The 20,684-nt window shown below is 46.0% G+C and overlaps 1 protein-coding gene across 4 annotated transcripts in view; it reads right to left on the bottom strand.

Moving 5' to 3' along the window:
• Nucleotides 1-18,418, bottom strand: part of trappc8 (trafficking protein particle complex 8) — a 30,738-nt gene extending 12,320 nt beyond the window's left edge. The window contains exons 1-18 of one of the 4 annotated variants that reach the window (XM_036006832.1): nucleotides 18,147-18,418; nucleotides 15,525-15,734; nucleotides 14,178-14,273; nucleotides 10,972-11,067; nucleotides 10,618-10,792; nucleotides 9,427-9,580; nucleotides 9,243-9,339; nucleotides 8,509-8,762; nucleotides 7,630-7,745; nucleotides 7,386-7,536; nucleotides 6,494-6,594; nucleotides 5,874-5,979; nucleotides 4,615-4,746; nucleotides 3,746-3,970; nucleotides 3,518-3,623; nucleotides 1,851-2,045; nucleotides 861-1,033; nucleotides 701-775 (exon numbers count right to left, since the gene is read on the bottom strand). In XM_036006832.1, coding sequence (XP_035862725.1) covers nucleotides 701-775; nucleotides 861-1,033; nucleotides 1,851-2,045; nucleotides 3,518-3,623; nucleotides 3,746-3,970; nucleotides 4,615-4,746; nucleotides 5,874-5,979; nucleotides 6,494-6,594; nucleotides 7,386-7,536; nucleotides 7,630-7,745; nucleotides 8,509-8,762; nucleotides 9,243-9,339; nucleotides 9,427-9,580; nucleotides 10,618-10,792; nucleotides 10,972-11,067; nucleotides 14,178-14,273; nucleotides 15,525-15,734; nucleotides 18,147-18,303 — 2,619 coding nt within the window. In that variant the 5' untranslated portion in view covers nucleotides 18,304-18,418. The remainder of the gene's footprint in view (nucleotides 1-700; nucleotides 776-860; nucleotides 1,034-1,850; nucleotides 2,046-3,517; nucleotides 3,624-3,745; nucleotides 3,971-4,614; nucleotides 4,747-5,873; nucleotides 5,980-6,493; nucleotides 6,595-7,385; nucleotides 7,537-7,629; nucleotides 7,746-8,508; nucleotides 8,763-9,242; nucleotides 9,340-9,426; nucleotides 9,581-10,617; nucleotides 10,793-10,971; nucleotides 11,068-14,177; nucleotides 14,274-15,524; nucleotides 15,735-18,146) is intronic. The other 3 variants (XM_031311791.2, XM_031311792.2, XM_031311794.2) reach the window with 3 other exon arrangements.
• Nucleotides 18,419-20,684: the final 2,266 nt, after the last annotated feature.

The following is a 20,684-nucleotide window of genomic DNA, read 5'->3' as shown; positions in this document are numbered from 1 at the left end:
AATATTCTACAGTACAAGACCCTTGCAGGTAAATAAAATTGGTAACATCTTAGGAGTAATATAATTGTTAACATTTCCAAGTATTGACTTTATATTGGGAGGAAATTAGTTATTACATTAGTTTGACATCATGCATCGCTGGCTGTATTTCAACAGTTCACACTGTTACTGCAGCTCTGTGGTTCTTGAAACTACTTTGTCTGCTCTAACTTGTGTGGCTGTAAATCTTATGATAGTAGAATGTAACTTGCAGCTTTTGTAATAGAAAAAATATTTTGTGCAGATGGGAGTCACTATATGTTGTGTAATGTGTGACAGAAAGGCCTACAGGACAGGGGAGCAAAACCCATCAGAAGATGTTAAAATGTGTGTATTAGTTTCACATCATTAAATATATATATATAGTATAATTTTCACAAAAAGTATAATTTTTTTTTCATTTGAAAACTCAAACATATGCCGTCCACCTGAGTGGATGTTTAAAACTACGCTTCCAAAATAAGGTCAGGGTGAAATCTGAGTACTAACCTGCTGCATGGAAATCTGCAAGTCAGACATGCTCAGACAGTTTGAGTGAACAGCGCATTAGGACATAAAGGAGCAACTGCAACTCCACTAATCAATCTATAAGACAACTCCTAATAACACAATGCAGATAACTGCACACAGTCTCTGCAGACACAAACAGCTGGAGCCTCACCGTCTTGGTCTCCTCTGGTCCCAGGAGAAACTCCACGATGATCTCAGTGGCGACCACGTCGTCTCTCTGTGCCATCTGCAACAGGAAACAGATATTGAAGGGACCATTGAAACTTTTGTTTTTTTAAAGCATCTGATCATCACAGTGGCCAGGTCCCCACCCCGACAGACACCGTCTCCTCGTTGGTGATGACCTCCGCTGCCGACCAATCCGTGGTCCTGTCCTGCGACGGAGACGCGCCGTCGGCACTGAACCTCCAGAGGAGAGACAGGTTGGACAGAGCCAGAGGCACCTTCAGAGGGTTCCTGAACGTCACCTCCACGATGATTGGCTCTGCGGAGACAGAGAGGCGCAGCAGACAGTTGAGATTGGTTAGTGTGCTGATGGTGCAGAGTAGCACTCAGCAGCAGGGATGCACCGAATCCAGGATTCGGCTTCGGCCGAATATTGGGCTTTTTGACAGGGTTCGGTTTCTGCCGAACCTTCAAATTTTTTTCCACCGAACCCTACGCTTGCACTACGCGCGCCACACTGGTCGACGTAATGACGCCGCCGTTGATTAAGGGAAGGTGTTTACGTAGGTGGAGCGTTCAATGCAGTAGGCTGTGAGAAAGTGAAAATGGAACTCGTGAGCAGAAAACGTGCTGTTTGACAGTACTTTCAGTCAAAAGAAGGCCATTCAAGTCCAGCTACATGTTCAATTTGCAATGCTGATTTGTCTCGTGGTGGCAAGGACACTAAACAATACACAACATCGCCGCTGTTAAAACATATGCGTATGCAACTTCCGAAAGAATACGAGTTGTGCATGAAGGAATCTACAGACAGCAGCCAAAATGCAGCAACTTCAGGTACGGTAAAGGAAGGACAGTCACGGCTAAAAACTTGTGTTAACCAGACGACCATTACCATTCTTTTTTTTTTTTTACAATTAAAACACAAAAAAAAAAAAAAATAATGAAAAATACACGGCTTTGGACATTATTTACTTCATGAATGAGTTTACTGTGTTAATGGACTGAGGATGGGAGTAGGATTCGGTATTCGGTTTCGGATTTGGCAGAATCTTAACCAGTGGATTCGGTATTCGGCCAAACCCCAAAAATCTGGATTCTGTGCATCCCTACTCAGCAGTAGTTCCACCTCTTACCCTCGGCCACAGCCAGTGGGTGGCGCAGGTTGTCTGTCTGGCTGTTCAGGCAGCACTGGGTGGGCTGGAAGTTTGCTGGGACAGTCCCCCTGTTGGCGGCGGCCACAAGCTGCTCCTCTAGGTGGCCCCACATGGCTGCCGTATCCTGGTCATACTCCTGGTCCAGGGACACGTGGGTGGCTGCCTGCTTCTCCCCTGCACACACCAGCTCATTACAATCAACAACGGAGCATTAGTGGCTCAATATCTTGATTTTCCCTCTGTCACGCTTACACGTGCACGAGTTAGAGAGACCCTTTGCTCAAAGGCCCCTCAGTAGCTCATAAATAAGGTTATCTTGGTCAGGCGTCGCTGGCATTGCATGGTATATAAACTGTACCACATTACAGGCTGTCTGCACACTTCACCACACTACATTTAACACTTGAGACCTTTTAATACCACAGAGTGCAAGAAGTTTAACACTGGCCAACAGTGTGGGCCTGATATTATTATCCTATCACATTTCTATATAAAGTATAGCAAAGGGATAGCATTATGTGTAGCAACAACTTCTGATGATGGAATTTATTACAGTAATGCCACCTGGACCAGATGAGCAGATGGCAGAAAACGGATGGATGGATGAACCAATAAAACTTTTTAATAAATCGGCACCTGCCCATTATAAGGTAAGATAAACCGTTATTGATCTCCGGCGGGGAAATGTGGTTGTTGCAGCCACTTTTACAATTAGAAACCAACCTTGCTGACAAATCATTATACACATTTAGGACTAAAACACAGGTCATTTAAAAGGTGCAGTAGGTAAGGCTTATAAAACTAACTTTCTGTCATATTTGCTGAAACTGACCCTATGTTCCAGTAGAACTACACGAAGCAGGCAATTAAAAACAATTCTGGCTCCTCTGGCACCACCTACAGCCTGTAGTGCGATTTACAAAAATCCACAGCTCCCTGTTCAGATGCACCAATCAGGGCTGGGGGGGGGGGGTGTCTAACTGCGTGTCAATCACTGCTCATGCACACGCATTCATTCTCCCTTGTGGGGGGAGGGGCTTAGGAGACCGTTTTGGGCTTTAGCAGAAAAGGGGGGAGGGACTGAGAAGTTGTCGATGTTCAAATTTTTTGGCTAAGTCCTGGATCTTCGCAATCCGACCTACAGCACCTTTAACTTGGCTGTGAATTAACTCACGGACAAAGCAAAAAGGGCTTTCTTTGCCATCAAGAGATCAATAAATCAATCATGGAACACATTGCGATTGCATGTCAGTGAGGTCAACAAGATTGGACTAACTGGGACAAAGGTCCTATTGAAACCCTGCATGCAGAGTTCTATAAAAGTCTCCTCCAGGTGCAGAGAAAAGCGCCAAGCTCTGCATGCAGAGCTGAATTAATACCCTTTACTAAAAAACACGTTTCTGCCCAGAGAGAGTAGGAGAGCTTGTGTTCTCACTGTGACAGAGAACAGTGGAGACAGATGTGTCAATGTGAGCGTCTTAGAGAGCAACACATGTCAGACAGATTCACCCTTCAGGCCGGGACTCTTTGAACTGGGAGTATGTACGTGAGGCAAATGGTGGAGGTTGATATGATCTAATCGGCGCTCTCTTCTTTGGATGGAGTCGAGCTGGGAAGAGATCACAGATGACTGATCGCTGCGTTACCTTCTGCAAGGCGGCGTTCATGTCCGAAGTAGACCCTGGTGGCTGAGCTGTGGATGCAAGGCAGAGGCAGCTCTGGGAGGCTGTCTGCGTCCCCCCCCATCACACTCTGAAAACACACACAGACACAAAAAACACACACACACACACACACACAGTGAGCTGGAGGAGGCGTAGATGTGAAGCAGAAGAGTTCTGAGAATGTTACTGACACAAAGTAGACGCGGTTACCTTATAAACGTAGAGATACTCTCGGAGGAAGGCGCCCTGCTGCGTGGCCGTCTGCCTGCTGTCATTGGTCAGGATGTGTCTGAAGGCTGTCACCGCGTTCTCCGGCTGGGACAGGGTGAAGGACTGCCGGCCGATGGTGAAGTTGATGTGGTCCTCTGCCAGGGACCAGCCCCGCTCCTTGTAAACCTGCATGGCCTGGCAGTAGCAGCGCAGCGCGTGCCTCCTCTGCATGCAGAGACAGAGGACAGACCCGGGGACAGGACGCATCAGCCAGGAGCAGAATATACGGAGACAGGCCCAGGGACAGGACACATCAGCCAGGGGCGGAAGATGCGGAGACAGGCCCAGGGACAGGACGCATCAGCCAGGGGCAGAAGATGCGGAGACAGGCCCAGGGACAGGATGCATCAGCCAGGAGCAGAAGATACGGAGACACAGCAGCACAGGAGGAGACAGGACAAGAAAAGTCTTGTTATGATACCCCATTGGTCAGGTTAATAACGGATGACTGAACTCACTCCATATTTTGTCTCTGTGAGCTTTCAGCTAAAAGAAGCTGGACCTGTGCTGTTCATCGTGTCCAGGATTCCTCTCACGTATTGCATCTAACACTAACAGTAAATCCCAAAATCCCCAAAACTGTCCCATGATAGTTCTTGGTTTTTCCCATAACCTCATCAATAATGTCAGCGAGATCATAAAAACAGGAAACTCCTTTACTCCTGGGGAGTGCGGTGAGCATGGTGATTGACTCAGGAACTCAGGGTTGAATCAATAAACGTAACAATATAAAGCTAACACAAACAGACCTGGGATAGCATGGTATAGATTCACACATTCAGCAGATCAGTGACGGTCCAAAGGCTCACCTGTCCCGCTTTGCTGAAACGATGACCAGCCAGGATCATATGGAAGGCAAACTTGCGCACCATAGGGTTCCGCATATTAATAAAGCAGTGGGCAGCCTGTTCCAGCAGCAGAGCACTGCGCAGGTCAGAGTCCTGCACAAAAAAAAAGGTCCAAGCTGAATGAATCCAATGCAATTTTACTCCATAATCCTAATGTTATTGAATGAAAAGGTAACATATGGAGATACTCAGGCCTCTGGATTCACCATACTCAGGTCATTACTCTCATCTGTCTTGCAATGCATGATGGGATTTATGTCTTGGATGGCGGCCATTGATTTTACACAACTTTGTACATTGCATTTTGGGATCATTTGTGTCCACTACGTGAAAGCATAACGCCACTGTGCTACATATTGAACTGTATAGTGAAAAGTAGAGATGCACCGATTACAACTTTCTAGGCCGATTCCGATTTTCTTTGAGTTAGGCCAGCCGATTTCATTTTTTCTAACCACTTTACAGCACACACAAATATTTATTTTCTATCTTTTCTTTAATAGAATATTTTACATTTTGCACAGACCATAGAACACTTTTTGAACAGATAATGGATCACTATAAAATACAACTATAGAAATGACTCCTGGTGTGGGAAATTCACACACATCTAAAGTGCAACGTTAGAACCATTTCCTTCTTTTCACATCCAATATCCAACAAAAAAAAAAATGTGATTTTGGTTTTTGGTGCCCTCCACGCCCTACTTTGTCCTTGCAGGTGTTGCATATTGCAAACGTGTTATTTTCTGCACACACGCTGAAGAATTTCCAAACAGCTGACTGACATGTTGCAGGTTAATTCACGAGGGTTCCCTACATGTGCGAGAATAGCGCGGACATGCGCTGACCACCGCGAGCGGGTACACGCGACACACGGCGAAAAAGTTGAGAGAAAGGAAAAAGAGATTGTGCTGTCGCGTCCGTGTGTGCGTGCGTCCTTGAGAACTGTAACCTATATAACTTATGTTGTCAGTTAATTGGAGCGTTGACCGGCATAAAATCGGCATATGTCAAGACTGACCTGCCGGTCGCCGGTCATGGCCGAGCACGCGAAAACCGGCCAATTCCGGTCACCGGCCGGTCTATTGGTGCATCTCTAGTGAAAAGTGAACTATTTATTAGTAAGACATTTCAATGAAACAGTACATGTGTCAGTTGTTGCCTGTGCACATGAGAGTACTGGAGCAAAGTGGAGTGCAGTGTGCAGCATTTGCTTACCTCGCTGGTCATCTTGATGAGAAGCGTAGCAGCCTCCGAGTATTTGCCCTGACTCTTTAGGATCTCAGCACTGAGTAATGCACAGCGCTCAGCCAGCACCATGTTCCTGTAGAGGGCAGAGAACATACCAACACATACGCTCAACTAAAAGAGACTCTGGTAGCTGTGGCGCAGTAGAGCCAATCATGTGCCTAATGTAATGCACATTCTGTCATCCAACGCTGGGGAATGCCGGGGGAAGGGGGGGCGGTCTTGCAAGGGCGACCTGATCAGGTACAGCCTGGAGACAGCTATATGTGTTTCTATTCCATTCCTTCAGTAACAGTTTTAACATTGGCAGATTCTCAGATGGGATCTAGGAAGTCAAACTGTAGCTGAGCCAGGGAAACCTGCTGCCCAGTCAATGTGGTCCTGGGTAACCAATCAGGAGAAGACTAAAAGGGATTTACACTCCAAAAATAATGCAAATACGACATATTAAACTTTCATTAGGGCGCACAGAGACAGATTCACAATGGTGAGCCCTTAAGTGCCACTGCATTAGCACAGCAGCCTGTTAGCCTAACCCTAACCTTACACTGAACCAGTAGACAGAGAGACTTGGTGTAATGAGGTCATACTTGCAGACATCTCTGTACGTCTGGATGGCGGTGTCCATGTAGTGTGCTGGATACGGTCTGGGAGCTCCAGGCTGCAGGAAGGCCGACACTGCAGCCATTTCCTACACAAGATGAAGGGACACAACATGAGGACAGCTGGAGGAATGAAGAAAGACGTCATGATTCAGTCCACTCGCAGGTTTTTACAGAGCAGTAGTTATCTAATGTTATATAACGCTGTTAAACTGAAGCACCACTCTGTTGCACTGTGGTGCTGCTGTTGCGCTGCAGCAAGGCGTCATGTCGATGTGCTTCTGCCTTCCACGTGTAGTTGTGCTGGCTGTGTATTGTGCAGGGAGCGACTGCAGCTGCTGACCAGGAGATACACAAGTGCATATTCAAACCTGGAAGAGACTCATTCTTTTGTGCAAAACGTGGTGACTACTGCGCTCTCTGTGCTAACTACACTATAAGCTAACAAACTCAAACCCAGGCTATCCCATGACTGCAGAGCATGCCGCATCTGGGCTGCGGAGCACTCAATCCTCCAGCAGAGCAGGCTTCTTCTATCACATGGGATGTGCTGACACAGCTAGTGTGACAGCATCCTCTATTTTGGATTCTTCTTCAATACCTCAAAAGGTTACCACCGTTATTTTTACTGTACTATTTTACAAAGTTTACTGTTGGTCAACTGCAACATTTGTGTGCCAAAGTTAGAAAATTAGACAAAGTTCTGACACAGTGGTGTCCCACTGGTCCCTACTCTCTGACAACTACAGGCTTCTTCCATCTGCAGATCAACTGTCTGTTAGAGAGGCCTGCTAACACATGGTCCTCATAAGGACAGACAGAAAGGTGTGTGTGTGTGTGTGTGTGTGTGTGTGTGTGTGTGTGAGGTGTGTGTTCTCACCAGTGCTCCTGCAGCATACAGCATGGCCTGGTCTGACAGGAAGTCCTTCTTGGCAGTGTGGTAACAGCTGTAGGCCAGCTCGTAGTGCTGGACCAGGAAGCACAGGTCGGCCATCTTCCTGATCTGCAGCTCCGGTGCTTCTGGGGGATATCTGCCATCACAGACGGGAAAGATCAGCCAGCAGTGTGTACAGTGTTCACGGTGTGGAAAACACACGCAGTCTCAGATGAAGTGTGATGCTTACAGAAGGCCACAGGTGCTCTTTGGCTCACTGATGCTCTTCTCCGGAACCTTCCCTCCGCCAAACCACTTCTTGGTGGCCGTGAACAGAGAGCGACTCAGCCCTTTCCTGGAGACCAGCTGTGGACAGAGAGGCAGGGGAGCTCACTCAGTGCTGCTCTCACACTCTACAGGCTATTACTGGAGCACTGTGCGTGGAGAGCTGTGGAATCTGGAAATCGTACATTCGTGTCCATTGCACCCTGCCGTCGCTCTCCTATGTGGAGCAAAACTCTGGCGTAGAGAGACTTGTGAGGCGGAACTCGTTCATAAAAAGCCGTTCGTACATTCAACGCGTTCACATTCTTTTCCACTTGCACTAATCGGAGTACGCACGTACGGCTCCAGGTACAGTTTCACAACTCTCCACGTACAGTTGTAAATAACATTGCTACAATAATGCCGCCATAAAAGGCCACTGTCCGCGCGGTTACTCAACCTCAGGGTTCAAGAAGTGCTACATAATGGCCACATTTTTGGGCCAAACTTTCATTTGAAATTCAATGTTTTAAAAGTAGTTTTTAAAATATACTACTAATAAACAGACAAAGAAACAGAAGCAACTGAAAATATGAAAAGGCAAAAACTGTTCAAATGTACTTTGCATATTTCCTGAAGTTATTACACAGTTTGTCCGGTACAGCAGCGAACACTAACGCGGTGCCGCAATAAATCCTCCTTCAACTGAATGCTCGTTGTGGAGGCTGCCGTGTGCGCTGCTGTTGAACTCGATTGGGCCACGCTCACAGCTGTTTCTATTATTTTGTTCACCCCATTTCTGAGGGTAGACTAAATAACAGAAACACCTCAGCACAGACGGGGGGGGGGGGGTTAAGAGTTGCACCTGGTCGTTGAGCTGTCGGATGTTCTTCTCTACGTGTGGCAGCAGGCCTCTGAAGGTGAACTCCTGGATGAACTGTCTGATGTGGTCGTGGTCATTCAGGGTGAGACAGGCGCCGTGGCCCCCTGCTGGGCCCTCTGGCTCTCTGGAGCCTTTCTTCAGCTCAGCGTTAGCAGCGGTGAGGGCGTGCAGGCTCCCCGAGCTGCTGGCTGGGTCCAGCTGCAGAGGATGGCTGTCCAGGCTGGTGGACGCGCCGTCTGCCAGGAGACAGGGAAGAAGCTAAGCTCACAGATACAGAGAAACAACACTGTTTGACTCAGAGTGTGTGCGTGCGTGCGTGCGTGCGTGCGTGCATGCGTGTGTGGGTGCATAAAGCTCTGCTTAAAGCTGCAGTAGGTACTTGATTTTTATCATTGTTGGGCAAAAGTTCCACTATAATCTTTCAGTATATTGTAATTCAAGAGAGAAAACTAGACTTCTTCACCTCCAGTCCTTTTCAGGCTTCGGAAAATCTAGACGGGAAACTTTGGCCAATCATAGGTCATTTCAGAGAGAGATAGTTCCTATTTGCCGTTCTACACATGAAGACAGAGAGGGGAGAGGAAGAGGTCTCACTCTGCTTCCAGTTCTGCCATTGTTTTTGCTTTCTACCCACTGCAGCTTTAAATAACTTCCCCTTAACGTTTCAGTCAGCTCAGAAGCGTGAAGCAGAGAAGCCAGAGTCAGAAGTGACGGACCTTTCTCTGTTAGGTGCTGGCCGTCCCCCTCAGCTGCACTGATGTTGTTCTCTGCAGCAGCAGCGCTCCCAGCTGCAGCTCCTTCGTCCAGCACATCCTGCAGGCAGGGTCACCATGTTAACACACAACACAGCGGACTCGTGTCAGCCTCTGCATGTAGCAGGGAGACGCAGGGACGGCCTACCTGGTTCTGCAGAGTGTTCCTGTGCAGGTACTGACTCCAGGGGTCTGGAATCTGTTCGTCTTCTTCTGCCGAGGACGTACGAGAGTTCAGTTTCAACAGATAGCAGCCCTGATGACCGTACCTCTGTTTCATGTCCTCATACACCGAGTCGGCCCTGGAGGAGGACGAGAAACCAACCAAGACCACAACATTAGCCTTTTTTCATCCACCCTAGTTCTTCTTTTTTTAAACCATTAAACATTGTCGACTCATCTTTAACACTGCTTCTTTTCTTTTTTTTAAGATTATTTTTTGAGGGCTTTTCCCTTTATTATAGTGACAGTGGATAGACATGAAAGGGGGAGAGAGAGATAGGGGATGACACGCAGCAAAGGGCCGCAGGTCGGATACGAACCTGGGCCACTGCAGGACTCAGCCAACATGGAGCTGCATGGAGCAACATGAACGCTCTTACTAGGTGAGCTAGAGGCCGCCCCGACACTGCTTCTTTTCTTATCGACTCATTTTAAAGTGCTCATGTTATGCTCATTTTCAGGTTCATAATTGTATTTAGAGGTTACATCAGAATAGGTTTACATGGTTTAATTTTCAAAAAACACCATATTTTTGTTGTACTGCACATTGCTGCAGCTCCTCTTTTCACCCTGTGTGTTGAGCTCTCTGTTTTAGCTACAGAGTGAGACATCTCACTTCTGTTCCATCTTTGTTGGGAGTCGCACATGCTCAGTAGCTAGGTAAGGACTACTAGCCAGTCAGAAGCAGAGTATGAGGGCGTGCCCTGACAGTACCTAGGTAAGGACTACTAGCCAGTCAGAAGCAGAGTATGAGGGCGTGCTACACCAGCAGCTAGGCGAGCATTATAACGTGTGTTACAAAGTGACGCACGTTTGTCTCTGAAGTAAAGGCTGGACTACAACAGAGCTGTTTGGAGCAGTTTGTGAACAGTGTTTTCTGTTGGAGATGGTAAGTGCCTTTGGGGAGGACTTTGGGCTTTTTCACTTTGTAAACCTATAACTTGCACAAAAAAAAAGATATATAGCGGTAATACAATAAAGGAAAGGAAAAAAGCCAAAAAGCATAATATGAACACTTTAAATCAAGAAGCAGCTGAAACAGAGAGTCCAGTCAGTCACGGTTCTTTAACAGAGAAAGGAACATACAACATGCACACAGCGGCGCTGCGTTCGGTACCTCTGCTCGTCGCCCTCGCTCATGTCGTGCAGTAAGACGTAGTACTTGAGCGTGTTGGGGATGAACCACTTGGGGTTGGTGTACTCTCCGCTGTGCTGGACCCTGTGCTGCTCCTGGGAGAGCTTGAGGAACTGCTCCACCGGGACGGCCTCCGTGGAGGACACCACCAGCAGGCCTGGGGGCGCGCGTCAAGGAACACGCACTCTACAGCAGGACTGCTGCTACTAACAATACTGGCCTTCATCCACAGGAAATACTTCACATGATGCAAGTACAAATGTCATTTAACTCAAGAAACAAAGCCGTCATGTGGTACAACGACAGTATTTGTTTGGTGCGCTGGCGGAAGGATACAGGCGAGGTAGTGGTTGAGAAACTCGTGGTCGGAGGCGGGCATCGACTGCAGGAAGTTCTCCCTGTAGGCTTCGAACCAGGGCGTGGTAGCTGCAAACACACGGACACAATGAGACGGAGGACTTCATCCAGCACGCAGTCACACATTAGCTGTGTTCAAAACCGTTCCCTATCACAGAAATAGTTCCCTATAAAGTGTGTTCACCATTTTTGTAGTGGTGTTTTGAATTCTGTGGTTAATTTCATTCACAATACAGTCCACTATAAAATACCCACAATGCACTGTTTATTTGAGCGTACATACGATGTACCCTAGGTGTTACTCCCGTATCCCACAATGCAATGCGGCCGAGTTTTCCCGGAGGAGGAGAAGAAGCAGAAATCACCGTGAAAACTGAAAAGGAAAAATGGAGCGGGCTTTCGTTTCTCAACAGTGGAAATGTAACATGCAACATACATAATATACAACCTTTTAGTATTCTCCTGAGTGCTGGCTTTGTTTCAGGGATGTTTCAGAAGTATTTTTGTTTGGGTTTGTTTACATGATGCCTCCGTCACACTAATAACCGGTGCATCTACTGACGCAACGGTACTTTCAGTAGAGTGTCCCAAATCTGGTTCGGTCGTTCCCAATATAGTAAACACTATAAAGGGACTAGTGAGTGAATGAATGAATGAATGAATGAATGAGGAAAACGGTTTCCAACACAGCTTTTGTGTCCTACGGCAGGGTTTCCTGTTTTAAACTTTTGATTTCCCAGAGGTCGTCACGTGGTCACCATCTTGGCTACAGCATCATTAATGACATCACAAAGACACAGGCGCTCAGGTTGCCGGCCATCAACCCCAGTGTCATTCATTCGCTGTCCTCTATCTACCATCTTACTATGCTTCTACTCTACATCATCCATCCATCCATCCATCCATCCCTACTCTAGATGGGGGGGGGGGGGGCTATATAACCACAATTGCATTAACAGAATCATACATCATTAACAATATGTTTACTTGCGTTATCAGTTATAATCAGTGACACTGGTTCAGCATGGTAACGTCTCCCCTTCAGTGAGCCTTTTGACCCAACATAGCTGTCCTCTCTGAACAGGACCGACTTCTTAAAGTGCTCATGTTATGCTCATTTTCAGGTTCATAATTGTATTTAGAGGTTATATCAGAATAGGTTTACGTGGTTTAATTTTCAAAAAAACACCATATTTTTGTTGTACTGCACATTGCTGCAGCTCCTCTTTTAGCTTTTTTCTTTTTAGCTACAGAGTGAGGCATCGCACTTCTGTCCCATCTTTGTTGGGAGTCGCACATGCGCAGTAGCTAGGTAAGGACTACTAGCCAGTCAGAAGGGCGTACCACGCCAGCAGCTAGGCGAGCATTATAACTATTATAGTATTATAGTATTATAATGTGTTACAAAGTGACGCACGTTCGTCACGGAAGTAAAGGCTGGACTACAACAGAGCTGTTTGGAGCAGTTTGTGTTTTCTGTTGGCGATGGTAAGGCCCTTTGGGGTGGACTTTGGGATTGTTCACTTTGTAAACCTATAACGTGCACAAAAAAGATATATAACACAATAAAGGAAAAGGGAAAAAGCCAAAAAGCATAATATGAGCACTTCAAACGTATTCACAGTCCTGTCCCTGTCCTTCCTGATCTGTAAAGAGCTGCAGAGAGACAGAGCTTAGAGAAGGGAGTGACACCCATACTAACTGCACCAATGCTTGGTTTGAACTGCCTGCTTCACAGGGCTTCCGCAGCAAAAGCACAAGTTCTCAGTAGAGATGAATGATCTTCATCGCAGCTCTGGAAGTCTCCTCTCCGATCCTACAGGATCTGCAAACACCTCAATCACTTTTTGGTCTGAAGCTGCTGTCAGGGCTATAAAATTGTTTAAAATAATAATCAACTCTCCAGTTAAAATGGATCTTTGTTTGAGTGATCTGATATCGATTAGCAAAATCCAGAAATGGATCTGTTCACCATGGAAACGTACGTGGGCATCCCATGGTGTAGCTGTACAGTTGTGTAATGGTCTCTCGGCTCTCTGGCGTGTTGATGATTGCTGTAGTCTGTTAATGCTGGTCATGTTAGTCCTGGTCAGTAAAAAGTCCTTTAAACTAACTTTTTGGGACTCAGTTCTTAATGTAAACATTAACCTGCTGCATTATATAAATATCTGAGGGTTGCTTCTTGCTTGTACAATTTACAGCAGAAGTTCTCGGAGAATCTTTTATATTCAAGAAAAAACCTAACTGATATCCAATCGGAAATGTAATGGAATCGGGACCTTGGGAATTGGAATCAAATCCATCTAGAAATCATTGGGGATACCCAGCCCGTCAGGGATCAGGTGAACCACCATCGCGTCATGCTCAGCGCCGCACAGACACCGAAACCATACGCAAACGTTTTATTAGACACCTGTGGATATGTACTCAATATCGGGAACTACAGCTATAGGACTCGGTACAGTCAGGTGATGAGTAGAGGAAACACTAGGGAAAGTAGGTTGAGGGGCCAGATGCATAAAACTCTGCAGACCAGAATATGCACAGCTGTAATTTTCCTGGTTCTGTGTTATAAATGTGAGTCACACGTGCCTCATTCCCACAGGTGGCTATGCTATAGAAAAGCCCTGAAACATCAGTTTGCGTATCGATACTCCAGCACTCGTTATATATTATATTATATCCAGGCTGTGTATAGTGTCTGTACCATCCATTCATCACACACACATACACAATATATATTATAAATAAAACAGCTGAGAGAGGGTCAATGATTACTCTATAGAACTTATATTGAAACACAATTCAAGATCAAATTAAGATATCATGCACCCGGTGGAAATGATGGCTCAAATGTCAAAACAAAATAAGATATTGAATCTCCTCCTGATCATTTCCCCTGCAGCTGGCTGTGGTAAACGGTGTGCAGCTGCTCTGAAGTCTGCGCCAGGCGACACATCCTTCCTTTAGAAATACCACTTTAGGTGTGGGAAACGGTGTGCGCACGCTTTTTGTGTGCACACGTGGTTTATACATCTGGCCCCCCGAGGTCAAAAATAAGCAGTTATCATTTGATACAAGAAGCACCCACCACATTGTGACAGAAAGCAGAGGGACAGAGCAGCTAGATGGGAAACTAGCAGGAGAGACTACAGCTATCCACACATGAGCCGGAGTGACAGTGGTACCTGGGATACCTGTGTGGTGCTGGGAGGTGCTGACTTCCAACAGTGTTTCTCTCCAGGCACTGTACCAGGGGAGGCTAGCTTTAACACAGTGATCTGATAGGTGGAAGCAGACAGCCAGGGCTAATGTTAGCAAGGTCTCTCCATTCAGAGTGAGAGCTTACAGATGATCACCAGGGAGGAGAAGCATTAGGAAACCATGTTACATCAACTCTTACAGTGCACCTTCAGTAGAGACCAGAAGGAAAAGTAATGGTCTGCAGATTTCACTTTACGCCGATTCTATTTCACATATATTCATGTCATTTTCATAATGTCATACAATTCCATACATGTATCTATTTTTCTAATCTGTATTTTCATCGCAGCAAAACTCCAACTGGTGTGAACATGGTGCCATCACTGAAAACAAGTCCAGCTGGTAAAGAAAGACGAGCGTTGTGACAGAGTTACAATGCTTTCAATAAGTTGTTAATACCAGTTATTGATAAACGCGCCCCTGGAAGAGAGCAGTTACCGATAAGTAACAAGATATTGAAGGAATGGAAAGCCAAAGATATGTGCTTGAGCTGTTTTACTAGCGCTGTCGCTGTGGTGCAGTTTGTCCACTAGAGAGCACTGTGAGCACAAGGACGTTCCCTGAAGGCATCACAGCTGAGGTGACCACTAACAGAACAGCGTCAGAGTCTGTGTGTGGGTCTGTTGCGTGACTTTGTGGTAAACTGCTTTTGTGTGTGTGTGTGTGTGTGTGTGTGTGTGTGTGTGTGTGTGTGTGTGTGTGTGTGTGTGTGTGTGTGTGTGTGTGTGTGTGTGTGTGTGTGTGTGTGTGTGTGTGTGTGTGTGCCACTACGCTCATCACTCACCTCAACTACTGTAGCTGAGTGGTGTGTAAACCGTTGCTAACTAAACTCATGTGACACTGATCGGTGAACAATTCTAACAAGAACAGCCCTATCATTGTCCGCCTTGTTAGCAGAACACTCTAAAACAGGCCTTCTGTTAATCTGTTGCTAAATCAGTTCCCTAGCATGCCAGAAAGCGAGCTAATATCATTTCTTCTCAGAGTCGCTGCAATGGAGACCAGTCTGCACGTAGCTCCTCCTTCCCGATGACACCACGCACTTTGTGAGATTGGTCAGGGACCAACGTGTAGTCTGTCATCATGTCAGCTAAGTCACGGCAAGAATGCATGACTATGAATCCCCTGTTCATCTGACACAGTGACCGTCCTAACAGACAAATAAACCGCGTAGTCCTAACTGGGCATTGTATTACATGGTTCTGTTAAAACATTAAGATCAGCCGATTTATGGTCATCTGACGATGGTTCCGGCTTGGGGTCCTTACCACTGAAGCTGAGGTCATAGTCTCCTGCCGTGATGACGTTGGTGGCAGCGCCCTCCTGTGGCTGGCAGGACAGCACCACGTCGTTGAGCAGTCGCCGCAGGGCGGGGCTGGAGGCGGCAGACGCGGGGGTGGGGCTCGTTACCACGTTGTTGACACAGATGCGCAGGTTTTTCACAACCTGCATCTGGTTATTGGGGTCCCGGATGTGACCTGGAGAAGAAGAACACAAGACATTTATTTATGCTGTCAGCAAAGAGGTTTTAAGCCTCCGAAAAGACCAGAGAGAAGTGTGAAGTAGAGATGGCCCGATACCATTTTTTGTTTCCCGATACCGATTCTGATATCTGAACTTGCATACTGGCCGATACCGAGTACCGATCCGATACCAGTGTGTCATATATTTTATTATGTTTTAACAACTGTATACTACTATCCCTGTATGGATGTGATATGATTTCTATATCTTTGTTGTCAGTCTGGCTCAGATTAAACTCTTTGTGAAACATGAACAAACACAAACAATGAACGCTACAGAACTTTCTGTTACTATCCAGTTTGACAATCCGTTATAACGGAAAAAGAACATAAATGAACTACTTTAATGTAGATTTTCTTTAGGGCTTTCTTACATGGTATCGGATCGTGCGTGAACTCCAGTACTTCCCGATACCAGCGTTTTAGGCAGTATCGGAGCCGATAACGATACTGTTATCGGTATCGGAACATCTCTAGTGTGAAGAGGTCCAAACTCCAGCAACACACAGTAGCATACAGAACTCGGTATGTCACAAAAACCCATACTTTGTTACTAAGTCAATGCCAAAATATCCTGAAAACGTGGAGGTGCTTGTTTTCCGACAGCACCACAGGTACAGGAAAAACCTACCTACGTATGTCACTGGGGGATGCAATTCTTCCAGACCTGACGGGGCAGTACATACATACGCCTACGAGTGTTCTAGTCTGTCACTAAACGCCGAAGAACAAGAATGTCTACCAGCACGGAATAACAGTGAATAGCGCATACTTTCTGTGCACACCATGGTGCACACAGACGGCTTGACCGCAGTCAGCCTCTGGCTTTATCATAATGCTACTCCGCCAACGGCTTTTATGAGTTTACATGGAACTCTAAACTAAAGTAAGTCTGTTTCTCTCTGCCACTGTTTTTCCACATAGAGCCTCGTCTGTCGTCTCTCATGTCCAGCTCTATCTCCACAGCGCTGCAGAGATACCCAACCTGGCTACCCAACAGATGCATTCTGGGATAGAAGAACAAACTCTCTGGGTTGTTTTGCATTTCTTTAAACCAATCACAATGGTCTTGGTCGGCGCTAAGCTCTGGACCATCGACGGTGGCTCTGCTAAATAGTCTCTGGAAGGAACTTGTTTTGGTGGAACATTTGCACCCCGCAAAGGAAAACGCCACATACAATATCAAATGAAGTTAACTGTTGACACAATACAGTAAGGTGAGCTATTTAAATTAGCTGGATACATGGTTAAACCTCATTAGCTCTTCCCAGTGTATCTCCGTGTGTACTTCGTCCACAGCAATCCCACCGATCGCTCCCAAAACTTCCCAGTTAGACAGGAAATGCCGTAAACATATTCTTTGTATATCTTTACAATCATTCCCCCGAAAGAACCAAGCAGGCCTGTCTTGTTGCACCATCCAAATTTTCTTCTAAACTTGACATTTTCAGCATTTCGCCGAAGCAGACAGAGTTTGAGAACGCCAACACAGAGAGAGCAAGGAGAGGGACATCTGGCTTGTGTCAATTATCCTGGAAATGTACTTCGGTTGATCCACAAGCCTAACGTTAGCTATAATAGCTGATATTATCTAACATACAGTAAGTGCTCGTTCCAGCAGACCTCTGCATAATGTCAGTTAACTTTAACTAGCACGGTTCTATGCGGGATGGGATTTATTGGTTTGCTGTTTAGAGTGGTATCGAGAATCTCTTTCACTGGTATTGGTATCGACTGCTGGTATACGTGCAGTTTAGTGTCCCAAATTATTTTCCAAAAACTGAGTGTCCCAAATTATGAGGGTCTTATTTGAGACAGGTTGCCCTAAACCTAAACCTAAACCTAACCCAAACACCTGTTAAACAGGTGGTTTAGCAGGTTCATAATTAAGGACATTGTATGAGGAATTTGGGACACTAAACTGCACGTATACCTCGACGGTTAAACCTATGTTATGGTGACAGAACAACTGTATCGTGTCACCAGGGTCATGGTCCTCGGGACTTCCGGACCGTGCCGCCGTGGCCTGAAAGCAGCCTGTTTGTTGCGGTGACACGGCGGCTCGGCACTATGGAGTCAGCCTGAAACCAGAGCCTGGTAGCCGAGTGACGGCCTGACTAATTCACCGAACAGCACAACAGCTAGTTAGTTAGCTGCCTGTGTGTCCAGAGCCAGAGGCTCAGAGGTTCAGAGGTCCGGGTGTCCGTCTTCACCTCCTCCCCGCTTGGTCAACTCACACTCCAGCCTGCTCTGCTAGCTCGGAGCTAACTAACCCACCGCAGCTAAAGACGCTTCCTCGCTCACTGACAGACAGCTGGGAGACAGACAGCTGAGAGACAGACAGCCCTGTGTCTCTCTCTCTCCTACCTTCGGACGTCAATCTGCAGAAAGGCCGCAGCAGCTCCGCGAAGCCCAGCTTGTTCTTGCGGGTCACTCTCTCCGCCTCCTCGCTGCATAAGACGGCCACCATCGGGACGAACGAGTCCTGAACGAACTCCTGCACCGACTGAACACATTGGGCCATGATGTCGACACCAGCTAACACACCGAAACCGAGTCAACACTGCTCCTTCTCTATTCGTAGACAGCAGCCATATTGGATTTAGCAGGCGACTTCCTGTAGAGCTGAAACGGATCAGCTGATGCTCATGCACTTCCTTTTCCTCTCTGCTCTTTTTTTTTTATTAATGAAGTAGAAAATGTACAACAACATATGGCCAGAAATGTGTATCATCGTCAGCAGGAGGCACAGTAGACAACAGAGCACATCAATGGGAACAAACTTATAATAAAAGTAAATATCTATTAGCCTCCTCTGATAATCCAAAGGCATCAGTATTGTTCAGTACATTTCTCTTCCATATGCTACAGTGATGCTTGCAGTGTTATTTCTGTCATAAAGAGTCCTAATAACCCATTTACCCAAAATAAAAAGATTTTTTTTTATCCTCCATTATGATTTATTTATGTATGTATTTATTTATGGGCAGTGGCCATTATTCAGTTTGCACCTCAGTGTAAATGTTTGACAATGAGCTCATTTCCCTCTGTGGTCCCTAGGTTGGTCATTACCTGGTTATTACCAATGGCCTTGTGTTATAAATACTACAGTACAACACCATACAATACATTTATACCAAAGCAGCCGATACATGTAAACACCAGGAGGTATAGAATCAGAATCAGTTTCATTGGCCAAGTATACTTACATACACAAGGAATTTGACTTTGGTGGGTGTTAACTCTCTATACATCCATCAAATAGACATGTAGTAGTAAACATTCAGTAGACAAATAGAATATAGACACATACTGTACGATAGAGACCACAATAGGGTGGTGATGGTGCAGTGGATATGACCCATGCCTATGGTGTGGGAGAGCTGGGTTCAATTCCCACTGTGATACATCAACCAATGTGTCCCTTAAGACACTTAACCCATAGTTGCTCCAGAGGCGTGTGACCTCTGACATATGTAGTAATTGTAAGTCGCTTTGGATAAAAGCGTCAGCTAAATGACATGTAATGTAATGTAATATACATATAGGCACATATCAACATAATATACAAAAATACAAATATACAAAGAAGACATAATATCAAGACAAGTACACATGGAGTGGGATGTAAGGTGCAACAAGTAAGAGTGCAAAGTACTGTGCAAGATGCATATTGGAATGATAAGTATATAATGTGTGGAGAAGTGGGTGAGTGGCCAAAGTGGGTGATGACCCCACTTATCCGCAGTTGAGTAGTGATGGCAGTGGGAAAGAAGCTGTTCTTATGTCTGGTTGTTTTTGTGTGCAGGGATCTGTAGCGCCTGCCAGAGGGGAGGAGGTTAAAGAGAGTGTGTGCAGGGTGTCTTTGGTGATGTTCTCTGCCCGCTTCCTGGTCCTACCAGTGTACAAGTCCTGGAGGGAGGGCAAGGGGGGGGGGGGCACCAATGATTTTTTTCAGCTGTCCGAATTGTGTGTTGTAATCTGCATTTGTCCTGTTTTGTGGCTGCCCCAAACCAAACGGTGATGGATGTGCAGAGGCAGTGTAGTCTGATTATACTCTACTATGATAGCAGGTTTGTTTTGCTCTAAGCATTGTGTTCAGTTTCTGTGTTCAGGTTAGGTGGATGGGGCTCTGACTGAGGACACGTCTCTCTCTGTACTGTCCACACAGTCCCCTCAGGTCGCTCTGCATCATGAACTGACTCCTCAAAATGTTTCAAACCATCCGAATGAAATCAGTTGTACTTTAGTTCTGTGTGGCAGAGAGCGGTGATAGCTGCAGGCCTTTGGTCAGGTGTTTCACTGAGACTCTGTTGATCTCTATTTACCCATCTGTCTAACCCTGATGCAGGCAGTCATCCATTGTGTTCCATATATTCATAGTTTTACTTAGTTTAAAGGTGCTGTAGGTAGGATTGTGAAGATCCAGGACTTAGCCAAAGAATTTGAACATCAACAACTTCTCAGTCGCTCCCCCCTTTCTGCTAAAGCCCAAAACAGTCTCCTAAGCCCCTCCCCCCACAAGGGAGAATGAATGCGTGTGCATGAGCAGTGATTGACACGCAGTTAGATACCCCCCCTGGCTCTGATTGGAGCATCTGAACAGGGAGCGGTGGATTTTTGCAAATCGCACTACAGGCTGTAGGTGGTGCCAGAACAGTCAGATTTTTTTTTAATTACCTACTTTATGTTGTTCTACTGGAACATAGGGTCAGTTTCAGCAAATATGACAGAAAGCTAGTTATATAAGTCTTAACTCCTGCATCTTTAATATCCTGTGTAATATGCACACCTCAGTATTTTGACCATAGTTGTAATGCGCTGCCACAAGAGGGTAGTCTACAGCTAATAGTTCACACTAAAGCAGATGCTTTGGGAAATAAATCAAGGATCTGCAACGGCAGG

The sequence above is a fragment of the Sander lucioperca genome, chromosome 11 (assembly GCF_008315115.2).
Source record: "Sander lucioperca isolate FBNREF2018 chromosome 11, SLUC_FBN_1.2, whole genome shotgun sequence".
NCBI classification, from domain to species: domain Eukaryota; kingdom Metazoa; phylum Chordata; class Actinopteri; order Perciformes; family Percidae; genus Sander; species Sander lucioperca.
Note: the sequence above shows the minus strand (reverse complement) of the source record. Positions and strands in the feature narration are given on the sequence as shown.